Source organism: Zonotrichia albicollis, chromosome 1 (genome assembly GCF_047830755.1).
Source record: "Zonotrichia albicollis isolate bZonAlb1 chromosome 1, bZonAlb1.hap1, whole genome shotgun sequence".
Taxonomy (NCBI): Eukaryota; Metazoa; Chordata; class Aves; order Passeriformes; family Passerellidae; genus Zonotrichia; species Zonotrichia albicollis.
The window spans coordinates 109,789,740-109,816,804 of record NC_133819.1 but is presented as its reverse complement, the minus strand read 5'-3'; the positions used below and the strand labels follow the sequence as shown (position 1 = coordinate 109,816,804).

General features: G+C 41.5%; 2 protein-coding genes across 2 annotated transcripts in view; one reads left to right on the top strand and one right to left on the bottom strand.

Moving 5' to 3' along the window:
* Nucleotides 1–6,556: 6,556 nt before the first annotated feature.
* Nucleotides 6,557–20,552, bottom strand: LOC141730658 (uncharacterized). Its single transcript, XM_074550096.1, has 2 exons — nt 19,173–20,552; nt 6,557–15,834 (listed from the first exon to the last, which is right to left on the bottom strand). The coding sequence occupies exon 1, from the start codon at nt 20,550–20,552 to the stop codon at nt 19,611–19,613; it is 942 nt and encodes a 313-aa protein (XP_074406197.1). The 3' UTR covers nt 6,557–15,834; nt 19,173–19,610.
* Nucleotides 20,553–20,788: 236 nt separating this feature from the next.
* CDH2 (cadherin 2) overlaps nt 20,789–27,065 on the top strand; it is a 116,182-nt gene continuing 109,905 nt past the window's right edge. The window contains exon 1 of the mRNA XM_005479260.4: nt 20,789–20,924. Coding sequence (XP_005479317.2) covers nt 20,850–20,924 — 75 coding nt within the window. The 5' untranslated portion in view covers nt 20,789–20,849. The remainder of the gene's footprint in view (nt 20,925–27,065) is intronic.

Below are 27,065 nucleotides of genomic sequence, written 5' to 3'. Positions count from 1 at the left end.
CTCTTTTCCTTACAGAAAATATCTCATGATGCAGTCTTGCCCGGAACTTCAGGTGTTTCAAAATCTGGATTACATTCGTTCTTCTGCTTTTACACCCAGAACTGAACTCAGTCCACTATCTAATACCCTATTTTCATTAAAAATACAGCAATTTTCCTGCACACCAAGTATGTAAAGCAAGATTTCAGTTCTTCCCCCCACCTTTTTTTTTCTTCCTTTGCATAATACATGTAGATTTCATGGTGTTTAAAAAGAAAAGGACTAATTATGTGCAATGGAACTCCAAATACAATTTTCCCTGATTTAAAACTCAGACTTGCATTCTCTAGGAGGGATGTCCTCCTATGTTGTTGCTAGTTGGGATGCTAAACCTACCTCCTACTTTCAAGATTAAGAGGCAGCCAAAGGTACACCCACTACCTGGATGGAACAGTATGATGAGCAGCTGTAAGCATTGCTCAGTTTAATCCTCTTGACCTAAGGCTGTCACTATATCACTGCAGTTACACCTAGCTAAATAAAGCACATTGCAGATTCGTTTATTTTTCCCAGACCAGAACTGGGTGCAAGTTGGTTTACCAAGCATTGAAAGTAAAGACTAAGAGGTAATTAAGAGGAAATGTGGGGATATGCCTAACCTTTTATCTTTTTCCTGCTTTTCTGTGTTCTGTGAATGAATGCATGAATGCATGAATGAATGAATGAATGAATGCCTGCAGTTGAGTAATTTTTACCAAGTGTGCTGATCATAGGCTCTTTGACAGGAAAGATTTTGCTTTTACTGTGTATAAGTAGATCCATAATGCCAACACTGTTGAGAATACAGAGTTATGGGACTCCAAGGCTTCATCTTCTGTGATGGGTGAGGGAAAACAAGCCTGTCACTTAATGGATATCCTAACAGGATCTAAAGCACAGTTTGTCATGCAACCATACCAACACACTTGGATTTGCTGTGCCAGACACTTAAAAGAAACCTGATTTAGTTTGTACATAGTCCATAAATACCAGATTTCACAGGAAATTCACAAATACTTTTCTGAGAGCTACTTGCCAGTGTGGTTTTGAATAATACAAACAACTCAGGTTAAGCACATCAGATGCAAAAGCCTTCTTGGTAGAGGGATAACTGTGTGATTTGAGAGCAGTCTCAGTGCTGTTTCAGAGCTGTATGCATTATGCAGCATCGCTGGGTGGGCCACAGAAGCAGATCAGCTGCTAGAGGCACCATGCTCCCCTCTCTGGCTAACACACTCAACTGAGACTGTTCAATCCAAGAAATTGAGCCCTTCCATCCTCTCAGCAACCTTCCCTAGAGATTGTACATCTTATATTTCCCACTGACAACAGATTACGTAACTCCTCAAGTCCCCTTCCTTCATGAAATATTAGAACTTTTCAGGGCATGACAACCTATAAATGCATCATTAGAAAGAAAAATAAGATAGAAAGAAAAAGTTATTATGCACATCTACCTGATCTCCAAACCCTAACAGTTTTGGTTTTACAGTTTTCTTTTCCCAGAAAAACACAAAATTCAGTTTTTACAGTTGCTTCTGTGTATGGAAGGATGCAAAAACATGAGTAAAACTGGCTTTCTAACAAATGTTCTTGAGATTGGGTGTACTTTAATCTCTTTTAGGAGTTAGAAATTCCCTTAAATTTTACTTTGTTGTTGAGCAATTCGAGTTTTCTTCAGTACAAGATGAAATGATATTAAAGTCTAAAAGCAAAAGCAATGTACAGAAAAAAATAGACTTTAGAGCTGAGTTTCCCTGCCTCAGCCATCTTGAATGCTGTTTGACTTTTTAATGTATTAAATCTTAAATGGCTATTATTACTAGTAGCATTATGAACATGACAGCTTGTCTGTACTGCAGTTTTATTAGTAGAAAATGTGAAGATAGTTTTGGCAATGGTTGAGCAGCATATGACTGGACAGCCAGTACAGAGAAGTCTATGAGATATTGGCAGCAGCCAGAACAGCAAAATGGCCACTGAAGCATCCAATGATAAAAAATGTCTAAGCAAATAGATCTTCCAGGAATCAATGATCACTAAGTTCGGGCATTAAAAAATCAACAATTCAAGAAAAATGTCTGGATTTCATATTTTTCAAAGGAAATCTTATTGCTGCTCTGTATAGAAATTAATTTCTGCATTGAAAAACATGACTTGTGAAACTTGAAGAGAGAGGACTTCTGATCACATTATGGACCATGTGACAATATAGTGGAAGCAGAAAGGATAATAATTTTGCTGTTCATCCTGCCTCAAGTTTAGAAGGAAAGAGTATCTACTTTTGATCCAGTTGTTTGCTGTTTACAACTAATATTTTTTGTAAAGTTGTACTGCATAGCAGAAAACTAGAAGAGATGTGAGACTGTGTGCTTGTACAGAGGCAATATTAGTTCATTTTTTAAAGACAAATCCTGTGACTGAATTACCTTCACAACTTTAAAAAGTAACACAAAATGGCAGGAGTTTCTAGACTCTACATCTCTCTCCTTCAGACCATGCTTTCCACGCCATAGCTCCAGCTCAAGCATTTACATTTGCTGCATGCATGCCGACAAAATCCCTGACAAGTCTGGTGATGAGATGGGAAGAATGATTCAAAGGGAGATTTCAGTGTTTTGAAGGTGCTAGTATTTACTGTTAGCTCCTCAATTAGAAGAAGACATATTTCAGTCAAATTGTGAAAATCAATTTAATTGTTTTGTCATTATAAAATTTGTTTCTCCTCTATGATGGAAACCTGTCCATTATTTCAGTCCTGTGAACAAAGGGAAACAGGAATTTTAAAATCTTTTACACTTGCATTAAATAGCAGGTATGTGGAGTGAAGATGGAAAAGATACTGAAGATCTAACAGGCTCACATGTAACTTAAAGAGCTGAGATTAAAGTGGTCTATTTAACATAAATTTTACAACAAAGTAATACAAAATTGTAGCAAAGGTTTTCAAGATTCTTTATGAGTGTTCTTCTGTATTTATTCACTTAGCCACCAAAAGATTTTTATACAGATTTATATGTAAGTTATTTTTTTAAATAAAAATTTTTATAGCAGTTCCAAGTTGTCTGGTTTTATTTAAACCTCATCAGAGTGTTCCAAAAATAACTGTAATGTAAGTACTTATCAGAACTCCAACATAAGTCAACATTTATTTCAAGTATTATGTAATGGTGGACTGCTGGAAAGACCTGTCTTAAATCTTATTATTACTCTAACTTTTCTAAAATTTGGGATTTATGAAATTTGAGAATACACAGGACATCATCTACTCAATTTACAGAGTCTCCTTTTCTTGGTTGTCTTAACAGGTTCATTCAACCATAACATCTCCTGTAGTATCAGTCTTAACTGGTCAAATCTTATCAGGCCAGAGATACTCTTGAAAATAGAATCAATACAGTCCCTGCTCACCATCCTTCTTGAAGATGAAGAATAACTTCCTACCTTCACTCCCCCTGTGCAGTATAAAGATTCTTCTTTGTTTACACAACGCTTAGAACAAAAAGGCTCTAAACTCAGCAAGAGCCTGGCAAGCAGTGTCAGTAATAAAAGCATGTCAAAAGGCATTTTGGAAAGTTCATTATTAAGCTGCGCTTATGTTCCACCTTCCAGGAAAATTTTGTATAGCCTTTAATAACTTTTGGATATAAAGAAGAGCGGGTGGGGGGGAAATCAGACCACAATTTTATTTGTTGTTTTATCTAACACTGAGTTATTTTGGTTTAAGTATCTTGAGATTTCACTGCATTACGAATACAGTATAGGAAACAGAGAAAGATGGAGAAAAAACTGCAGAGAAGAAAACGATGAGAGAGAGTGAACACAGAATATTTACTGTACATGAGATTTTTTTTCTATTAAATTGTGACCATCTTTCAGACTTGAATCAGACCAAAGAACTAATTTTGCTGCAAACACATAGATACACAGACAGCATAAAGTGAGGCGATGGCTTCTTTCCTTGAAGTATGCTCAGACTAAATAAAGTTCAGTTTGGTAACACTAGAACAGTACAAGAAAGCTTATACTTTTCCCTTGAAGAATTAAGCGGTTAAAAAAAACACTCCAGGAGGCCTAAAGAGACCCCCATGTCTACATACTAAAATAAAAATCTCCATTAATGTTTTCATTTCTATTTCTTAATCTAAGAGGCAAGGTTGGAGGAAAGGCTGGAGGCTAGAACATTATGTCTCATTCAGGTTTACAGCATCTACAACAAGAAGATACCATCTTTGGAAATGCACAAAAAAAGAGATAGGTTTTCCCCTAGTTTCTTTTTTTTTAACCTGCTAATTAAAATGTGTCCCAGTTTGAGACAAATTTGGGAGGAAACTGATTTTTTTTCTCCCAGAATGAGATCGCAGATTTGCATCACTGCAAATTATTGTTTGAATGTGAATAAGTCCTCTTGAAAAAACCCCAACATTTTAGCTAAGCAGTTTGTTCAGTTTTGGTCCACACCTTGCTTGTAACACTACTTAACCTTGGTTTTAATGCAAAGCTAGAATATATTGCCTACTTTTATCAAAAGCCAAAAATAACACAGCACTCTGTATTTTTCTGTGCAAATATTGTTAAAGCTGGGGGATGAAGGGAAATAAAACTGACCTGAGCAGAATGAAAAATTGTGCTGCAATTAAAAAGACTCTGCTGTGGCAGAGAGAGAAAATAAGAAAAGGAAAAAATACAGCCGCATGTAAGAAATAAACAGCAATTAGTGAATGAGACTATTGCTGCTTAAAATTGGTATTTAAAACTTGGAAGAAGATCAAGCAACTTTCTTGTAGCATTCCCACATTAACATGTACAATGAAACTTCATATCAGCAAATTGCAGCATAAAGACGTTAACGTGTTATGCTACCATAAAATAGCCTGAAAAAGTCTTAGAGGGGAAAAGAAAGGAATCTGGGGGAGAAAGGTTTCTACAGTTACACAAAATTATTTATTTTGTCTCATGTGTATTTGGCAATGAAGATTTAAAACTTAACAATTACAAGGACTGTTAGTATTGCAGCTAATGTTCTAAGCAGAGGTATTTATATTACTTAGGTTTCTTCTTAATAATGTTAGAACTCTGTTATTACACAGAAAGAGACAGACAAATCCTGTAGAATAAAAATATGTTTGCTTAAAGAGTGTATTTTTGGTAAAACAAGAATGCTCCTCTAAGTGTACTTTATTGACTTTTAAAATGTTCAAAGTGCTCTCTGTTTTGGAGGTAGAAGTTATATTAATATTAATCCAAAATCTTCCTAATATTTCTTTTGCTTAAAACAACAAAAGTTGGAAGAGTTCAGTTACTGTAATGCATAATAATACACCTGTCTTCAAAACATCTTTCAAAAATGTTATTCTTTGAGCTGGCAAAGCCCCCAGTCTCTCTGGAAATTGTTTCAAACCCCATCCTATGTGAAGGCCTGCTTTAGCTGACATTTATGTGATTTCCTTCATGGACATTGCAGGGAGGTCACAGATCAAAATCCAAGTGTTTGTTTTTCATTCCTAAGAGCAGAAAGATTTTAAACATGAAGCAATCACTCTCTTCTTCAAGAAAGGTAATTTATCTCTTCCCTTAGCACAGTCAGATCCTGGAGACTTGCCACTTCAATTCTCTGAGATTTTATAACCCACACTACAATATTAAAATAAAATTTTATTGTATTGTGAAAAGGGGAGGGAAGAAGAAAAACTGTGTTAGCACTGATTGAAGTTGAAACTTCAATCTGTGAAGGTCAGGGAATTCAAAATAGCTTCTTATATTATCTTAATCCAGCTTCAGTGTGTGAACATGTAAAAGTTTATTTTAAGACATCGGTGTGCTCATGGAACAAAATACCATTTTAAATAGTTGGAAAATAAACTAATTTCAAGGTGATCAGGATTTCACTTTAAAAAAAAAGTGTAAAATGTGATTGATTTTTCCTTATAGATCATTATGATAAAGCTGTGCGTTACTTGCCCATGTTGCTTGACAGGCAAAGTTGGTGGTGCCCAAAATAACTGACTCAGGAAATCTTAAACTTGTTATCAAAGGTATTAACAGTATGAGTTCCAGTAAAGCCTGGAAGCCAAGATTGTGAAATCCAGACAACTTATTTAAAATGCACCCATTTCAACTGTCAGCCATCAATTTAAAAGGCAGCTAAACTGTCTATTAAGTCATCAAAGCAAATCAAATGCCTACTGTCTTAGCATTTCCAGTGTTTTCCCTAAAATTAAACTTTTGTACGTTCTTTAAAGACAACAGTAATCATGCCATTGCTTTTGGACATAATGTCCAAAGCTGAGCATGTTTTAAAAATTAATCCTATTATTCTGTCAGACATCTCTCTCCTTTCATCAGTTGAAATAATAGCCTCCCGTAGAGAGTCAAATCTTTTTTTTTTTTATCATTTCAGTGCTAGCTACAATTAACTTTGTTATTTTAAAGAACTTACCCTCTTACTGAAGAGACCTAAAGAAAAAAAGTCTTCAGTTAAAAGGACACCTACTGTCAGCATTGTTAGTCTTTTATGAAAATTGCCTCATGTTGTGCCTTTTCAATTTAATTTTTTTTTTTGTGAATACAGTATGTAATTCATACACACACATGTGAGAGACTGGATTGCTGAATAATAAATATTAGACTTTATTTTCTGCTGTAAACAAATTGATTGCCTATAGCAACATGTCACTTCTAGACTGATTAAGAAAAAAATAACTACAGGAGTCTTTAACACAGAAACTTCAACACCAGCCAGCTGTCCAAGTCTAATCACCTTGGCTGCATTTGTTTAATAATGTAGGAGAGAGTTCCTCATGCTCCATTTGCTCAGAATGTAAGAGATACTTTCAATGGAGTTGAATGAAAATTAGGCTGAATTTAACGAATTAGGATAAATCCTGGCCATAGAGGATTAAGGCAAGTGATGGAGCATCTAAAGGGCAACTAAAGTGCAGTACAGCAGAGGGCATGCTGTTCATTCCCTGCAGCTGGGGCCAGAGAAATGGCAGATCCTCAGGTTGTGACCAGTTTAAGAAAGAAATTTAACAGAAGTCCAGGACCCACTCCTAGCAGTAAATGTTATTTGAGCTTCACCAAGGAGAAGCAGAGTTCAAATATGAACCATTCAAGCATAAGCTCTAAATATCCACCTCACCTTTTTTTTTTTTTTTTTTTTTGTGTGGTGACCTGTGGATTTTATTAGTCAGTTCATCCTAAGAGCAGACTTCCTCAGTGAGTCAAAGAAACTGCTATCTTGGTGCCTGATTTCCAGGGCATTTAAAATTTCTGATTTTTTTTTTCTCTATACAGTGCCTGATTTAGCACGCAAGGAAACTTAAAGCTTTTATAATAGAGTATTACCAATTGAAAAAATTTGGTCATAAAGGTAACAATGTAATGGAGGTGCAGATTCTCTTATCCAAGCCTGAGACTTTCCCAGCTTCATGGTTATTAATTTTTATGGTGATTACAGAAGTAGTTTTGTTATATCCATGTTTGAACTGTTGGCAAGACACTTAAAAAGACATTGCTTAATGCCTTTAGTATAACACAAATAATTTTTTTTTTTTTTTTTTTTGCTTTTTGTGAATTTATTTTAAGATATAAGGACTAATATCTTCATCTCTTTTCCATGCACTTCTCCACCAATAAAGGGTAACAGAACTGATTGTTACATGGTTAGAGATCTATAAAACTATTATGGTTGTGTAGATAGATGACTGTATTGGCTGGCCAGAGTTCTATTTCTGATTCTTCTATCCAACACAAACAGAGAGTAAATGGGTTTGGTTTCTTTTTTTTTTAAGTGAGCTCTTTTTTGGGGAGGGGAGGGGAGGGGAGGGGGGAAAGAAATGTTTGGTTTTGGTCTTTTTTTGTTTTATTTTGGATTTAGATGAATCATTACCTGGGTGGAGTGCCTCGGTTATAATATTATTATTTCATTTCCGTTTGGTTTGAAACAAACAAAATCCTTCATTTCCTTCATTGATATCATATTCAATATTTTGCATTAGCTGTTTTCTCCAAGCCCAGCATGACATCAAGAAAATTAATGCTGTCCTTCAGTTGACACTGGCAATATTTAAATTTTTTGCTAGGATTGTGCAAAGCATTCTTAAACTGTATTGGCACCATACTTCATCATGACTTCATATAGCTAGGATAATGTACATTATTTTGCACTAAACACTGACATAATTCTAGTCAATGGGATTTTGCCTTGTAACAGTACTTAATTGGTGTAAAACCACACTGACTCCAACTGCTTAAATGGTCTCACTAAGTGGCATTGAGGTTAATTTTAATCTTGATTCTGTACTTCTGTGGTTTATGGGGCTGTGCCCAGTTTTTAGAAAAGAATGAGCCAGGAGAGAGCCACAGCAGTCAATAAAATAAACTTTCTCAGTACTACAATAACACTTCCTGGTACAGGTCTTAGCAAACTATAGTGGATAAAAATCATTTGAAGAAATGCTTCACATACACCTTTCTGAGGCTGCACCTGCAATTGACCATACACAGGATGGTCAATTAAAAACCATAAATCAGTTTCAGCACAGCAATTTAGCAATATCCAACCCAAGTGGGTCTAGGTCACTTTAGGCACCAGCTTAGAGTAGTCTCACTGTAATGACTATTTAATGTTAACTCTTTTTTCAAATGTGCCCCTCTGTAGTCTCAGGAAATGCACAATGGTAGTATGTTCCACCACATACCTCTATCCTACGTGTTTGGGTTCTCAGTGCAGGATAGTCCCTGAAGAAAAGAATTTCAAACTTTGATTCAAACTTAGACTCTCCCTGTTTTTTAGATACCCATTAGTTTTGCCATTTCTGCTTTTGAATTGCTTTCAGGACACTTGACAAAATCTTGAATAATGCTATGAATATAAATCTTATTTATACAAATAGGCTGTGCCTTTGCAACAAGAATTTTATAGTACGTGGATACCACTGTGCAGTATTGTGTACATTCAGATGTCATGGTCATCTGGCTCATGGAAGAGGAGCAACAGGCTCCCTATGAATTGCATTGTATAGTTGCATTCCCAATACCATTATGACTTGTAGAGGGATGTACATGACTAACCTTTACAAGGTTTCAAGCCTTCATCTTTCAAAATCTTCATATACAGGACAAGTATTTTTTTATGTTGCCACAGGGCCTCATCAGTTATTAAGGAAGGTCCCCTAAATTAATGTGGAAACATCAACATAGCCAGGAACTGGGGGTCATCTTCAAAAGTGTTCAAAGGAAAATCTATTCTTTGGATAATGTAGATATTAATGTCGCTGAGAATTCACACCTCACTAGGGAATATCTGATTTATTTTCAGTTCCCCAGCATATGGTGCTTTCTCTGTGTTCCACAGACAGCAAAAAATAATAGTTTGGCTTAATTTTGCTCAGTTTAAAATTGGAAAATGTTTTTGGCCCACTTATGGTTAAATGCTGTATTTTTCCCAAGGATATGTGGAAAGAACTGTTTTATTCAGAAGGAAGGAAAGGAGGATTAAATGATTGCTGTGGGAAGGTCCTATAGCCAATGTCTGAAAAGGTTCTCCCACTAGTGACAGCAGCAAAGCTTGGGGACATCCTGCCCAGCCTTTGCTGAAAAATTCCATTGGGATAATTTTCCATTAATTTTATTTATTTTGACCTTTCCTGACTCTTTTTATCCAGTTTGATCCTTTGGTCCTAGCGTAGGAATCTATTTGCTTGTCAGTTTTCTCTTTATGGCTTTCTTAGAGCAAATATAATAATCTCCCAAACAGATCTTTTCTTCTTTCTTTTCCTGTGGAGATGTTTACCTCCCAATGGAGAAAAGGTACCCCCCCCCTTTATGGAAGCAGCAGCATGAAAGAAACATCCCAGGAACTTGGAGACCCCTCTCCATAATATCAGTGCCAACAACATAAAGCAATCCTTTTCCCACTTTCCCCTCAGTTTTTGGGGAGCCATTCCCGGCTATTCTTCTACCTTAGCCTTTCATTTGACATCCCTTGAGAGGCTGAACTATGTTGGAAATCATTTTCTTCTTCCTAAACCTTCTGTGACAGCAGCCGGTTGTTCAACCAGGGATGTGTTAGGCTGGGGGCTAGGCAAAAAAAAACCCAGAAAAAACAGCCCTTAATCTGAGGGTTGCTACTACCCTTAAATCTTGTTTTACTTTTAGGATGTTACCCAGAGATAAAACTTTCCTGACAGATAGAAGGATCTTACTCAAAACAGATAATGGATAAACTGGAAAGATGAACAAGGGTGCTCGGTATCATGATCTTTTCCTCACCTTACTCTCAACCATAGATACACTCTAGATGCTAGGAAGAGTAAAGGTAAATGCCAAATATCTGAACAAGCACAGGAGATATTTTCTTCATTGGAGTCTTTGCCTTTAGTTTTCAGTTCTTTTATATTATACCTGCAAATTATTAGCAAATACACTGTAAAATTAATAGCATTTTGCAATAGCTGTATGAGGCCAAGCAATTTTCAATGTCCTATATGTCTGAATTTTCTCTGTAGTGTGATTTTGGCTGTTTATGTTATAGAGCAGACCACCCTGAGTGCTACCATGAAGCACACACAGGACAAGCAGGAGATCAGGCCCCACCTGAGTTCATGAAAGCCAGGTGCTGCTTGACTGGCCTGATCTCCTGTTATGACAGAGTGACCCACTTAGTGGATGAGTAGAAGGCTGCAGATGTTATCTACCTGGACTTTAGAAAAGCCTCTTATACTGATTACCACAATATTCTCCCGGAGAAACTGCCTGCTCAGGGGCAGTTTTCACTGGGTAAAAACCCAAGAATTGTCCAGACAGCCAGGCCCAGGGAGTGGTAGTGAATGGAGTTACATCCAGCTGGCAGCTGGACTCAGAGTTGGGGCCAGTCCTGTTTAATATCTTTATTGGGACTGAGTGAATCCTCAGACTTAAACAACTCCACAATTCTATTAAAATACTGTCTCCAGCAGCAAAAGTATTGCCAGAGTTTTGTTTCCCTAGCACCCCTCGAGAAGAGCCAGTACTGTGAGCAGAGGTGTTGAGTCATTATATGGATGTGTATGGAAAGTGGGAAAAAGCCACTGAAGGAATTAACCATTTCCAAAAGTTCTATGTTGCTCCAGTCCAGGCTGAGTTTTATGGTGTTTACACAGTGCCCTGACTCTAGGGAAGTAACAGCACTGAGAAGGAACAGATGTAAAGCAAACTAATATGCATAAACAAATATCCAAACCAACACAAGGCCTGTAATTTTATGCATACAATGCAAAGTTACAGCCAAGGATCATATCAATTGTGGTTTTGATGGATAACGAAACAGCACATAATTCTTTGGTTTGACACAACTAAGATCCAGACTCCTCACAACTGTGGTACATTCATCATCATAAGTCCTCTTCTGTTTTTCTCATCCTTCAGTTCTTTTGTTGCAATTTCTTAGCCATTGACACAAGGACTCATATTTGGAGGGATTTCGTCACTAGTTCTGAATGCCTTGTATATGTTTACAATTTACTGACTCATCTCCAGGTGGGATTAGACACTCTTCACTTCAGAAGCTTAAGATATGTTCAAGCAAAATCAAAAGGGACATGGCTGCTTTAATGGATATGGAAACTCAACATTATTTATCAGCACTCCTGGCTTCCCAAGGATATTTATTTGCAAAGGCAATCTGGTGATGACTCCAAATCAGTGTCAGGAGAGAGTACGAAGAGATATAAAGTGATGAGCGTGGGATGGAAGTGGAAGACTGCCAGGAGTGGAACTGCAAAGAATGTATTTACAAAAGCTTCAGTGCAAAGGAAAATGAGGGTTCCTCCTGGCCCAAGAGCAAATGCTGAAGGGAGTGTTTCTCAGCAAAGGATATTATTCTGGGAAACTGGTTCTGATGGGAGGTCATCTGGTAACCAAACCAATGGTGTGATGCAAGGGTTAATATGAGCACTGTATCTGCTAACATGGGAGCACTGAGTAGGAGTCTGGTACATGTATTACTTCTGTTTTTCAAATTACTACAGCTGGTGGTAAAATACAGCATGCAGTTCTAGTACCAGCATTTCAAGCAGCATGTTAAAAATTAGAGGGTCAGGGGACAACTGGAACATTTATCAAATTATTGGGAACTATGTATTTAATGAAATACTCAAAGACTTTGATGTAGTTAGCTTAATGAGGAAAAGCTTCATCTTATCAAAGGTAACTGGTCTGTTCCAATACAGTGAAAAGACATATGAAAAAGTTAACTCTCTCAGTGCTGAAAAAAGTACCAAGAGTGAATGCCGAGAAATTACACAAGTTAGATAAACATAGCTTACTCATTACTTCCCTGGAAGGGCTTAAGGCCAGGTTGGATGGAGCTCTGAGCAATCTGGTCTAGTGAAAGGCATTCCTCACCACTACAATGATGTTGAAACTAGATGACCTTTAATGTCCCTTCCAACCTAAACCATTCTATGACTCTATGATATTAATCTGCAACATTTTTAAAGAGAAAGGTAACCATCCACTAAGTACAGGCAACATCAGCAATTTTTAAATGAAAATGGAATTTTTTTGTAGAAAATAATAAATGTCTAATTAGGCAGTAACTACTGCTTTGTTTCCAAAGTAACAATTTTAAGGCAAATCACTAGCATGCATAAAGAATGCCGACAACAAATCCTGTGACAACAAATACTGAAAATAAATGCATTTTCAGTATTTATTTTTCTCCAAAAACTATTCTTGGCTATGCAACAGCCGTGGTACAACGTAGCTACCACGGCAGTAGTACAAAGCTCAGTGCTGGATGCAAAATCCTTCTGCAAATCAAAGTGAACACTTGGGTGTTTAGTCCGTGCTGAGCTCCCTGCTGTTGCCTGCAGCTCGGGAACTGTGAGCAGACAAGGCTGCAGCAGCAGCTCATAGTGCACCCTCTCCACAGTGGTTCAAAGAAAGGCCTAGGTGGAAAAAGCGGCTGTCCCTGACTTGTGAAGTAAGACTTCTCACAGAAGAACCGCATTTCACTAGGAAAATATAACTAGCAAGACTTGCCACTCTAAATCAAGCTTCTATGTCTGCCTCAAAAACATCCCCTTGCTCTGCACAAGTTCTTGGCCTTGTTAGGAAAACTACTAGGTTATATTTTTAAGCCCATGCTTTGATGAAGTCAAAATAAATTATTAAAATGGCCCTTTCTGACTTCAGAAAATATAAAAAAAATGAATATTATCCATTAGAAGCAGAGAAAAAGAGATTTTATTTTAAAGACAAAAAACTAAAGTCATAGATTTTTTTTATTAGCTAGTTGTTTTCAGAATCTGCACATGTACTGAACTGTGATCTTTAACACAAAAAATAAATTAGGGCTACAGTTAAAAAAAAAAATCAGTTCTTAACTTCAACTCCTCAATACTTTCTTTAAGATTCTGGGAAAAAAATCTGGACCAACTTTCAAAGTTGACAAGCCCTCAGGAACTCACTCTGATCCTGAGGTGAGAAGCAGCAGAGGGGCGTTTATAAGCAGGAAGAACACAGATTTAGGGTTTTGACAAAGGAGCCGTGTCCCATCTTGCCATGACAGTTGTTAACACCTCAATCCAAACAACCCTCTCACTCTGCAGCCTCAGAATCACCATTTCTAACCAGAGTCACACATTTTCTAACCCAATGCCTGGCAGCTACTGGGGGCACCGCTCAGCTCTGCAGCTCATGTCGCTGTTGGAGCATCTGAACCAACACACTGATGAGGAGGGGGACAAGCACATGTTCCCCTCAGCTCTGAGGATGGAGACCTCTTGGGAAGAGACAAAGTGGGCAGCTGTCAACAGTAGCAAACCACAGTGCCACAGGAAAAAGCCCCTTTTTTTTTGTCTTTTGGTGTTGTTTTGTTTTGTTTGAAGTCGCAGACACAGTTGTGCCTGCAGTGATGAGACTTTTCACAGGATATACCTGGCACTCTGAGGACAAAAACCCAAGTCTCCAAGCTGCCAGGGGTCTAATGTAACCAAGGGAGAATATTCTTCCCCTATGAATAAATATTTAGAGACTTCCTAAAGTTCAGATTAATGATCCAGTCTTGTAAATTCAGATAGCATTTGGGGATGATTTAGGCTTGCATTGCTACAAAGTATATAGAAGATCTGCAAAATTTCATTTTAAAGATGAAAGCCATTTTTGAGTCTTACTAATGTAAAATGATTCAAAAAGTAGGAGGAATTTTTTTAAAAAAATCAGATTTTTCTGCAAGTATGTAAAATATTTCTCCATGGCTACTTCACTGCATGTCTAATTTTAACTTGGACTGAATTTTTGCAGACAAATTGTAAATGCTCTTAATAAGAGAACTACTATTATTAATATACTGGTCAATAAAACAATTTTTCAGATGCTTGAATCCACAATTCCCTGACCTTCTAACTGTTCTAAACTTCTTAATCCTTCTGCAATTTTTGAGAACATTGTCTGAAAGGGAAGCAACAAATTCATGAACATAGACAGCACCTACTCTCTCTCCCATGCTTAATCCAACAGGAAGTATTGTTGGATTAATCCAACAGGAATTTCAGAGCATCTCTTCCATATCCAAAATAAGGGACACTGACTTATTCTATGAAGATGGCTTGTTTGCAGAATTTTTGCAAAACAGCAGTTGTTGGGGGAATAGGAGGTGTATTGGATGCAGATGGGTATGTCAGGGGATATGGCTGTGAAACTCTTCTGAACTGTAACAACATAATTTTCAGATCTGTAAAAATGCCAGATTTTGGCCAGCTTTAACAGCAATTGAAAAAGGCACAACCTCGATGTAAGGAATCATGTTCCTCCCAAAAGTTAAGCTCTCTGCTTCAGAGCCTGGAGTAAAATACCTGAAATGGCAGCAAGAATTTTTCAACAAAAATAAAATTACATAGTTTCCCTGATCTCATTCTTCTAAAAGGACAAAGAATTTTTCTTAAGTTTTCAAAAAGCACTTGGCTTGAAGCAGAGAATTAAAACTTATTAACTAAAGGAAACAATACAGTAAATGAAAATAAGGTTTGGTGGAAAATATTAGACATATCTAAATATAGGTTCTATTTAATAATGAAAGTGACAATCCACATGACAGCTCTTACAATTTTAGTAAAGCAAATTATTAAAATTTCATTAAATTAAATTATTATCAGTCTATGCTGGTTTACTACAAACAACTAGGGTTACATTTTCTTAATTTTTATTACCAAGAAGTCAGGAACAGTAAGATTTATCTTTTGGAAATTTCTTTGTTTGTTTTTGTAGGTGTCACATACCTCTTCATAGAAGTCAACAGCTTCATTCACACCAGTGAATTAAGGTTATGGCTAAAGAGGGAGTCTGGGACTCTGCAGACTGCATAAATCAGAAAAAAGTCAAGACTTCTGATTCCAAGACAGTAAAATTAATACTTTATATTGTTGGAAAGCAAACCAAGAAAAAGTAAATACTTCAAATCATAAATAATTTTTAAAATATTTACTGAAGCCAGCTTTTTAAGAAGCAAGTTCAGCTCTTCCTACTGGCCTGATCAATATGAAGCAGCTCTGTGAAACTCTAAAACTTTCTTTTGTAGAGATTAGAAATCATCATATGCCCTTGTTAGAAGTCATCATCCTTTCAGTCGATCATCAGTTACAGGTCGATCATCCTTTCTCACACCATATGATTAAAGCCTTGTTCTGGAAAAGATTTTTTTTCTTTTTTTTTTAAGATATCCCACTGAATAGAGATGCTATGCTGATCCAAAGGTTTCTATCTTGATTTTCAATAGAAACTCTCCATGCCAAACAGCTTGAAGGCAGTGGGCAGTGATGCTGAATGAGATTTCTGAAAGAATGAAGCACAAGCAATCAGCTTGAATATGTTGATCCAAGACCTTCACACTAAGGGTATAAACATGAAGCCAATTACACAATATGCAAATATATTGTGTCACATCTGGATTACATATGCTCAGTTTCTTCTCTGTAGAGAAATCCTTTACAAAATTCATTAGCAATTAACAGAAGTGGTGACAGATACAATTTCGCTACCAGAAAAGGGAAAAGAAAATCCCTTTCTACAAATAATATATATATATATGTATACGCATGTGTATGTGTATACACACACACTCATTTATGTATATCTCAATAAAAGGCAATTAATGCTGCTGAGGCTTGCTAAAGCAGAAGCAGATCTGCTGTATGCTACATTTCTATCCTAACCCAGCTGATTTTCAAATGTGAGCATAACAGTACACGAATGCTGCAGCTGTAGTCACCTTTACCTTGATTTAAGAAAAAACTGGAAAAATATGTAGAGCTATGCATCTTAAGTAATGATAGGGCCAAAAAAGCCCACCAGGAAAAACTGTTCAAGTTCTGTAAGGAATTACAAGATACAGTCAAATAAATATTATTTACTTACGGCTAAGACCACCTTTTCCCCCTTCTTTCTGAGAGTATGTCCCTAAATAAAATGATAATTAGAACTTTTTGGGGGTTTAATTCACATAGGTGATCAACATGAAAAAGCATATTAAAAAACCTGAACACTCAGACCAAATAATTCATAGCCATACTTATTTTACTGAAGTTAGAGAAAGACAGCAGCACTAACAATAGCATTTAAATTATTCTAATTTTTAAAATATTTAAGCTGTTTTAGTTTCTGTGCCACTCAGTTTTTCTTACCCACCTGATGCTATCTATATAAAACTTCATTCTTCTTGGCCATACATGATTATTTACTTCCTAAAGCAATAAATCATTTTCATGTGGTGCCAACAACTAACAGTCTTACTATTCAGAAAAATCTCCCTCCCCTTAGGAATTTCACATGTGTGAAGTTGCTACAGAGAATATACAAATATGCTTTTTCCCCATTGCCTGCCACAGACTACTCAAAATAAATCTGGAGTCTTAGGATGACAACAGAATCCAAGTTTAAAACCACTGTTTTAAAAACTTGAATTTTTGTTAGTACTTCTTTCTTTTCTGTTAGGAGAATTTATCTGGATTAACTGATGGTGTATGCAGCCTTTGTGTCACAGTAAAAAACATTCACTGCACTTTCCACCATTGTGATAAAACTCATTAATAAGTATTGGACGTCCTCAGACCCATTAATTGTGTGATTTATTTTAGGGTGGTTTTTTTAGACAAATAAAAGTATTTCTTCATATGCCATAAAGAATACAAGAAAAGTGGACAAAAACTAACATGCCTTTAATACTCTTGCTCAATGCATTTACACTTCTATCTTGGAAGTACTTAGACACAGGAACAGGAGTTTGCATGTGTGCAGTGTAACTCACTAAAATCACATGCATAAATGTCAGATAAGGGCTTAAACTGTCAGTAAAGTACTTAATTTGCATAATTTGAATTGAGGAGAGAAGTAGTAGTGGCAATACCTGGCAGATTAAATATAATAACTGATCCACAAGGGAAAGGGTCTCCTTTTCCAAAATATTTGAAGCCATGAGCAATCTAGTAGGCTCCAAATTGAAAGCATTCATTTTTTTACAGAATTTTTATAAACCTTAGCAATGAAAATTAATTTGGACAAGTTGAAAGAGAAATTCAACTCCATGACTAACATGGGAATTACCCTAATCCTCTCTTCAACTCAATCATGGAATTTTAACAAGTTTTTCTGGAAGCCCTTGAGATCTCCTAGCTTGAACATTAACTTGTGTCCACTATTTTCATACTAGTTAAAACATATAAATACAATCTGAAGCTGAATTAGGAGATCAACTCTTTGAGTTCTAAATCACTTGTTTGAATCTTAGCCAGAAATTGCCAGCTGGCTGGCTTTTGCATGATATACATGAAAAAAGTTGACGATCTCATCTTAGCAGCAGTACGAACTCTGAATTTCCAGCTATGGCTACTTAATGCTAGATTATTTCTGTGTGAAAAAAAAAAAGGTATTCTCTTGGGTTTATGCCACAGATTAAGGATTCCCTGAGGAGTCATTCATGTTTGGAGGCAACACACAAGTTTCTCCTCTGCTCTGCTCTCCCAAACATGTCTCTCACCATAAAGGGATGTGGTGCAGAGATTGTACCTCAAAAGGTACTACCCACCCCTTTTCTCTTACCTCTTTATCACAATACCCAGAAGTAGGGAACTGTGAGGTTTTAAGTAAATGAGGGAAGCCCACTGCTTTATTCAAACTTGTTCAAGGCTAGAAGATTCAGTAAAATGATGTTGGTGAGAGCAATTTTTCTGCCAGTCTTACTAATCCTGCCAAGTAAATTTAAAGGCAGCAGTAGAACCATAAGCAGCATTAGCCAGAGCTCAGATCTGGTAACTTTCCAGATATGCTGCAGAGCCTTTAGTTTTTCAGGCCTTTAGGGATGGATGGGTTGAAGGATGTGAGGGGGCAGGCTCATTTAGGTGACAGGTAATTATTCTCATCGGACAGCTGGTTTATGGAGTAGTTTATAATGTGTGCTTTGCATTCTGTAAAACACTTGTAAAAGTGAATAAATGCTCAAATACAGCCATTAGAAAATGCTAATATTTTGCCTACTTATCAGAAAATACAAACAGGAATCCGTTACCCAGGGAAAGTTACTGTCTCATAAGCAAATCCAAGCATTTCTCCTTAGAATTGCTAAAAGACCGAACACATGCTCCGTCAGGTGCAAAACCGGGAAACTCGTCCTTGTTACAGGATATAAACATCAGCTGTGCCCTTCTTGCTTACTTTCCCTCAGGCTTTGGCTAAATTTTAATCCAGAAACTCATGACCAGCCGTAGTTCCCTCCTCTCATCGTTCTTCACAACTCTTGGGATCGCTGCAATTGCACGGGCTACAACTTTAAAGAGGCCGCGGGGAGGGAGGGAGGCGGCGGCGGGGGGGGGGGGGGTGGCTGCTTTGCTAGCTGAGGCCGCCTCTGCTCGGCTGAGTCTCGCTTGGTGTCTCAGCCTTGCAGGTGGCGTCTGGCTCGGCCGGTGCCCGGGCTCGGCTCTGCTCCGCGGAGGCGGCGGGCGGCGCGGCTCCGGCTGCGGGCACGGGCGGGCGGCAGCGCATCCCCGCCGCGGCTCCGGGGCCTGCTCTCCCTCCGCCTCTGCCCTGCCTTGGGTGCGCAGCTGCATCGCAGCTCGCCAGTGACCGCTACTTTCAATTCCCAGGCTAATGAAATCAGCATCGTAAAAGCACGTACTTACCCCGCCTTTCCCCGACAAAAACACAAAGGCAAATCCGCTGTTTCCTTTCAAAACATTGAGCATGACGGTTTGCGTTATTTTCTAAAGGGGGGGGGGGGGGGGGTTGGGAAGAGTGTTTTTCTTGCAAGTTCGGGTGTAAAGATGCTTTAAAATTAATAATGCACCATTTTGAATGAACGCTTCATGAGATTGCCTAGGGGCCATACGAATACCTACGAATCCTCCCCTTACTATGTCCCAGGATGAAAGCTCTGATGCATCGACACAAAATAGCTTTGCCGACTGTGGGCGAGCGAAAATCCGTGCCAGCTCGGCAAATGACCCAGCACTTGGTACTTGCTTCTGTAACTGTTCGCTCGGCAGCACTCCCCAGCTCCGTTCCGCACGCTGATATTTCTGGACCGGCGGACTGCGGACCCAACCAAGCTCTGGAAAACATTAGCTAATAAAATTCAGCAGGTAGTTTAGAAAAAGAAATATGGAATGAGGGGGACGGAAGGTGGATAAAGGAAAAAAAAAAAGAAAAAAAAGGAAAAAAAAGAAAAAGAAAGGAATAAAAAAGAGGAAAGCTAAGCAGTAACAGCTGAGCGGAACTTGCCGAGCTGCCAAGCACCGGGCAGGGCCGTCCCACGGCCCCCGGGCTGGGCACCAGCGGCGCCCCCGCAGCTTGTCGCTGCACCGACTACCGGGCACGCCGGGGACGGGTTTTTCCTTCCCCAGAAAGTTCTCGCCCCCCAAAACCATTGCAGTACACCAAGTGTGTGGGTTGGAATTTATTTCTTTCCACCGCTCTGTAGCTGTTGGCGTTGCGGGGTCATCGGGCGCTGCCCCCAGCACCCGCTCTCCGGGGACCGAGGAGGGGCAGCACCATTCGCAGGCACAGCGGCGAATTTCCCCGGCGCTCACTGTGCCGTGCCGTTCCCATTGGCCGTGCGGCCGGCAGGGAGCGACGGGAGGCGGAGAGGGAGCTGCCAGCAGCAGACAGGCAGGCAGGCAGGCAGGCAGGCAGGCACCGGGCGAGCGCGTAGACAGGCGCACGGCAGGCAGAGGCTGCTGGGGTATTGTTATCATTGTGCTTCGGCGGAGAGCTTTGCCTGCAGGGGGAGGGGTGGAGGGAGGAGAAGAAAGAGGGAGAGAGAAAGTGCGGGGCGAGCATGCAGCAGGGCTGGGGCCGGCGAAGCGGCGGAGCTGGCGTGCCTGGGCTGAGGCGCTGAGAGGAGCCGCCTGCCCGAGCTCGCTGGGGGGCACCGGCGGGAGGAGCGAGGCGGGCACGATCCAGGCGTGGGGAAGGCTGCCAGCCGAAGGGAGCCGCCGCCGCACCGGCCTCGCAGCAGCAGCAGCGACTACTTCTTTCTTATCTCCCAGCCTTTGTTTGCCCATCCTCCTCCTCCTCCTCTTCCCTGCCCACCCTCTGCACCGCGGAGGGGGCTCGGCCGAGAGACAAGCAGGCTGACCCAGAGCTGAGTTTCACCCATCCTCCGCCCCTCGCGCTCTCTCTCTCCGCTGCATCGCTGCCCATGAGCTAGAGCGGCAGCCGGCTCCGGCAGGCGGGGGCAGACGCCGACCGCAGCTCCCGGCAGCTGCCGCTGCCCGACCCTCCCCACGTCCCGCTCCGCGGGCTCCAGCCGCGCTCCGGAACTGCTGGGGGCCGCCCTGCCGCCGCCCCTCCTCGCCTCCATGTGCCGGGTAGCGGGAGCGCCGCCGCGGATCCTGCCGCCGCTGGCGCTGATGCTGCTGGCGGCCCTGCAGCAGGTAAGCACCGGCGGGGAGCGGGCCGGGCTGCGGCTCTTTGTTCCCCCGCGGGCGGCGATGCCCGGGGAAGGCGGGAGAGCCGGGGGAGAAAGGGGGGGGGGGGGTAGAGCAGGCAGGCTATGCTTCGTGGTGAGGGTCTCGGGGAGGGTGTAGGGGAAAGCGGCTCCGCTGCTAGGGTGCCCCGGGGTGGCTCGTGGCCGCTGGTGCAGAGCCACCTGCTCGGGGCAGCTCCGCCACCGGGCTCCGCGCCGCGGGGAGGGAGAGAGAGAGAGAGAGAGAGAGAGGGGGGAGCCCCTGCCCGGGGCCGGCTGAGAGGGAGAGGCTGGTCCCGAGACGCGGAAGGTGATGGGGGCACTGATCTCCCCTCATTCTCGGGAGAGCAGGTGCCGCGGGACGGGGGGGGGGAGCCGGCTGGTACCCGTGCGCCTCCCAGCTCCACGGGAGCGCGGCCCCGCCGCGGGCGCGGGGAACAAACTACCGGAGTGGGGTACGGAGCGAATATTCCCCCCTCCGTCCCGCGTGATGAAGGGCCTGCTGTGGTGCCAGAGGGATGCGGGGCAGAGAACAACCCCCGCATCTTGGCTACCCCCAGCTCCCTCGCCCGCTAATCCTTTCTCCGGGAAGAATTTAATCAGCCTCCGCCTGGGCGCTGGGCTTCCCCACCCCCTGCCTCTAACGGGAATTTCCACTGGGACGGGCTCGGGCCCCGAAGTGTTTAATTTATTATTATGAAAGTCCTGCTGCTGCCTCCCCCCGGCGGCCTTGGCGCTCCGGGCGGCTCACTGACGGGATCCCGGGCAGGTGGTCGCGGGGCAGCGCCGGCACCGCTAGCCGCGGTGCGCTCCCTGTGCGCTGCAGAAAGTGGAGGTCTGGGGCGAGATGGGAGTCACCGGGATGGTGTGGGGAGGACGGGGAGACGAAAAAATGGATCCCGTTGGTGCAGCAGGGGCAGTGCCCGCGGGGTTATGGTTGGGGTCCCCTCCGGGCGGCGAGGAGTGTGCGGAGCGGCAGCGGAGCCGGGGCACCCGGTGGGTTCCCCCTTCGTTTTGTGCTCGCTGAGCTCGTATCCGGCGCGGCGCCGGGGGTGGAGAGGGCGGTAAGTCCCAGGGACAGATGGCGCAGATCATCGCCTCTTAATGGTATTTACGATTGGGGCATTTCTGTCGGGCCGGGGAGCGGGTTGAGGCGAGGCCGGGGTGCCGGGGCGGGCAGGGCGCCCTCAGCGGCTGGCGCAGGGCAGGGGGGGCGGCAGGCGCAGCCACTGTCCATGGTGCGGCCCCGCTGCCTCCGCCGCACCGGGGCGGGAGGAGCCCGCCCGGCCTCCCGGCTCCTCTCCGCTTCTCCGTCTCTCTGACGCTCCTGTCCCCTCACGGGGTCCCCGGGCACTTGAGTCCTTCACGCAGGTTCTGAGGGGCTCTCAGGGGCTGACGACTTGCGCCCGGCGAGCGAGGTGCTGAAACGCCGCTCCACGGCAGCCGGGCATTTTCCCTTGAGCCCTAGGAGGACGCGCAGGGTGGCTGGCGCGACACCGGAGCGTCCGGCTGAGCATGAGCGGCTGCGTGTGATAGCAGACACCCTGCTCAGAAACTTGTGTGTGCCACTTACCGGCTGTTGTTGTGTTGGGTTGGTTTTTTCGTGTGTGTGTGTTTTTTTTTTTTAAGTCCTTATGTGCTGTTTACTGTATGTGCTTTCAGTTCTGTTTAGTCTTCCTATCTCAATAAATCTTTAAAGCACAAAATCTGCAGTAAGCTTTTATTGCATCTTCTTTTTTTTTTTTTTTTTTTTTTCTCCTTACCCAAGGCAGGTTTGAAATTGAAGCACAGGCTATGAATTAAGGACAGGAACTAGCCGTGTTGCTTTTACATATCACTCAGTGTCACTGGCACGTTATGGTTGGGGAATCCAATTTCCCCCTTGTTTGGGTATCCATTAAATCAGGTTAGGGTTGATTTTTAATAGCGTGTAACAAAATTGGAACTTGAGTATGAAATCAGATTTACAGACCTCTATCTGTACCACACTTTCATTTTAAGAGCTCTTTTTTTCCACTCCCTTTTCCCATCATGCGTACTGCAAGAACCTGCACCAGCTAGGTGCATTGCTAACTTTTTCCCCTGTTGTCACACCTCCTACTTTTGGTTTGTAGGAGGTTATTTGTATCAGGTTCTTCTGAAATGTTAAACCTTTTCACTCAGTTTTTCCTCTCTGCAACACGGCATCTGTCTGCCTTTATTTTCTAGAGTATTAATCAGTTTGTTAGTGGTATAGAAAAGCTGTCATTATGGAATTACTTGAAAAATTGTAACTGGAAACAGATTTTAAGGGCAGATCTGTGGATGTTGTTCGTGTACAGGAAATACAGCTTGAGAGTTTTGGCAGTGTGTAACATGCACAAGAAAGAGGGGAATGAAAACTGCACTCTGTTTTGCTGGTTAGTATATCAGTATGAGTTTGGGAGTATTACATGAAAAAAATCCTGACAGAAGATAGGATGAAAGGAGTGAATCTTGTTTTTCTGACTAAATCAACAATTCCAATCCAATGAAGGAATGGGAAAGCCAGTAGGAGTTTACTATTAGAAATAAACTGGAACACAAATTAGAAATAAAGTGCTCAAAAAGGAAATACATTTCTTTAAATATAAGCTGATTGAATCACTACGTGGATGTTGTCTGTTTCGAAATCAAAAGCAAGTAAACAATGAAGCAGTTTTTGGAGGCTTTTGAGCTTAGGTGACTGGTTTGAATTCGTATTATGATGACGGGACATAAGTTATTACCCTCTGCAGGCAATTCTGGTCTTATTCCAGGTCTTAGCGAATGTATCCAGGTGATAAAGCTACTACCCTAAATGACACACTTGTTAAGCTGCCTCAGCTGAGAATCCAGCAATGGCATTTCTTGCCAGCTCTACCCCTGTAGTAATTACCCCCAGCAGCAGTGGTCTCTGGCAGAATTGGGGTGAGGAATATTAATGCAGTTTTATGTAGAAACAAGCAAGATCCCCTATTGGGGGTAAATCTTCTGTGTCTCGCAATATACCTGTGTCTTAGACTTACTTTTTTTTATCTGTATAAGCATGAGTTTTACAGTGTCTCTGATAAATTACGCCATTAACAAATACCAACACCATTCAAAGTACACTGAATGTAGTGAATTGAAGGCATTTTGTGACACATTCATAAGCCCCTGACCAGAGCAGTTATGTGGGGTATCTCAAGCTTTTTCAGTGTAGATCTTTGTGGTCTGGTTTTGTTTTGTCTTCAAAGATTCCATTGGAAAAGTTAAATGTGGCAGGGTATTGCAGCAGAGAGCTCTCCAATCCTTGTCTGTCTCGTCTGAGTGATAGTAATAACACTGACACATCCTCAAAATTCAGATAATTGCAGAGCTGAATTTCCTTAGATATTAAACTGAATATATTATTTAAATATATTTTGTTAAAATACTTTTTAAAAAAACCCTCTTTCTTACATCTATTATAGGACAGATGAGGTTGTGTAATTCAGTGAGTTTTTTGAATTTAAGTCATTGGTTGACAGAACAGTAGATAATCAGAATTTTTTAATAAACAAAATTATCTGGACAGATATTCTAGCAAGCTCAGAAATAAATACTCTGCTTATGTATCAGAGGGCATATATTCTTATCCTGTCGATCTATGTATTTTTAATAAATGTGTGTTTTCTAAAGAGCCTTTGTCATGGTTTGACACTGGCACAATGCCAGTGCCCCCATGAGAATACCCTCTCCCTGGTGTCTGCTGTGAGATGTGACCAGGAATAAGCAAAGCAGGCTCTTACTTAGGAATAAAGAAAACTTTATTAACTAAACTACAGGGGAAAGGAAAAAAAAACCACACACACAAGGAAAATTAAAACTTCACAAAAACATTTTCCTCCTCCCCCCACCAAATTCCAATACAATACATCTCCCAAATCACCAACTCTGGGGTCCAGCACCACCCTTTAGAATACTCAATCCTCAGTTCATCAAGAGGAGGAGGAGTCCTTCTTTGTGCCATGGGCTTCTTGTCACACGTGGCACCGCCCGGAGATCATTTGCCATGGTGACATCTTCCTTCCATGCCCAGTGCTCTCACCACTGCGCATGGACCAGAGCTCCTTCAAGGGTTCCTCTTAAGGATGCCTTGTCTCCTTCCAAAAAGGCACAGTCTCAGATTTGGGACATCTGTCCCCACCATGGGGGGGTGGGGGCATTTTGCACCCCCTGGGGCCGAGGGGTACCCACACTGAACCCTCCTGGTTCTGAGGGCATTGCCCCCCCTGGAAGCAGTCTTTGTATCACAAGGAAACAGTCCATGGCTATACAAAGAAAAAAAAGAGTCTAGCAAAAAATGCCACTCCATCTTCTCCATTCTTCCAACATCTCTCCCTCTCTGCCCAGACCTTCATCACTCTTCTAGGAAGGGTTAATGTTCTGTGAAGTTTTCATTGTCCACAAAGGGGTCAAAAGCCTCCCACAAGTGACTGGACACATCTCTGCCTCCTCCCCCCCTTTCCTTCTTCTCAGCCGTGCTGCCTGCTGCCACACATGTTCATCAAGTTTCAAGGTAACTCCCAGGCTTGGCTCTGTCTCCCAGAAGGTGGGGGGAATACCTCTCAGTAGTTCTTCCATGTTTCCACCCTTGGGCCCCTCAGGGTCAGGCCCACCTCTCCCAGGCCGCGTGGCTTTCCTCTCCCCCTGCCCAGCCAGCAGCTGGGCCAGGGGAGGAATCGAAGGAGAACCTTCCAGGGGGGAGCCCTTCTTTTAACCCTGTGTGTTCTCAGAGGCAGATCCAAATCTCAGTGGCCAAACCAGGTCAGGTGCCAACATTAAAATCTGAGTACCCATTGGTTTGACAACAACCTCCCAGAAAACCTGTTTCCTGTTAAACCGCCACAGCCTTCTACTGCTCTCTCTCTTCCAGGGTAGTACTGCTGCCTAGGCATGCAGCTCAGTGTGCTGGAAAGATGAATGTATAGTTTTGATACCAGCTTTTAAAATATTTACCAAAATTATCATATTTTTGAGCTACATCTAGTCAAGAGTGTGTCATTCAAAAACTTCCTGTTATTTTCCTTTCTGTTTCTAGAAGTTGAAGGACCTCCCAGAAACATCATTGGACAAACCCTGTCATGTTCCATCTTACTTGGTTTCATTGATGCTTTTATATCAATAATGTATTTTATTACTTCTTTTAATAACTGAGCACTAGCACATGACAGTTTACTTGTGACAGAACTTCATGTTTATATTTAAAAATAGCTTGAGGAAGCTGTGAGTAAAGTTATTTTTACTCAATACAGACAGTATTGTGTAAGGGACTTGTCATGTGGTGAGGAAGAGGAATTTCTGAATGGCTTTTCCTGCTTAACAAAATCATTTACCAGTTAAACTCTGTTTTTCATTGGTTTTGTAAGTGTTTTTTTAGGTTAAAAAAGTTCAGAAAGCTTGCAGTAGTTTCAGTAGTTAGCAGCATTCCCATTAGAATGAGAGCGTAACTTACTTCAAACAATGTACACACACAAAGCACAAGTCTGTTCCCAAAGGCTGTGCAATCTCTAATGTTCCCTGGATTTTTTTATTTTAAATTCTTGTTATAAAGGGTAGGAGAGGACCCATAGTGGCCTTATGGAGTTGCCTGTGTGCTTCCATTAACCCAGTAGCACCGGTTGGGTGTAAGGTTCAGTGAGACAGATTACAGAATAAGCTGATGATCCGATAAGGATCATCGAGTCCAGCTCCTGGCCGTGCACAGCGCCATCCCCAAGAGTCTCACCATGGGCCTGAGAGCATTGTCCAAACTATGGATGAAGAATAATGAAGGCAAAAAGAATACTTGACATTCTTTGCAGGAGTAGTGGTAAAGGACTTCTCACCTGCCACAGACTGAGACTCTCTCGTTGGCCAACGGTGGCATACAGTGAGGTGAATCCTGAGAGGAAAGAAACATGAACGTTATTGCAGGATGAGTTCAAGGAAGATCTGTATTTTCCTCAAGTGCATTTGTAGTTTGTGAGTGAGCTGAGAGGGACCTTTTTCACCTGGGTGGTGAACCATGTGCTGTTCACCTTGAGAGGTATATAATCCAAGTGTGCATGATTCATCATTTGATTTGATCCTGCACTTCTTGCTGAAA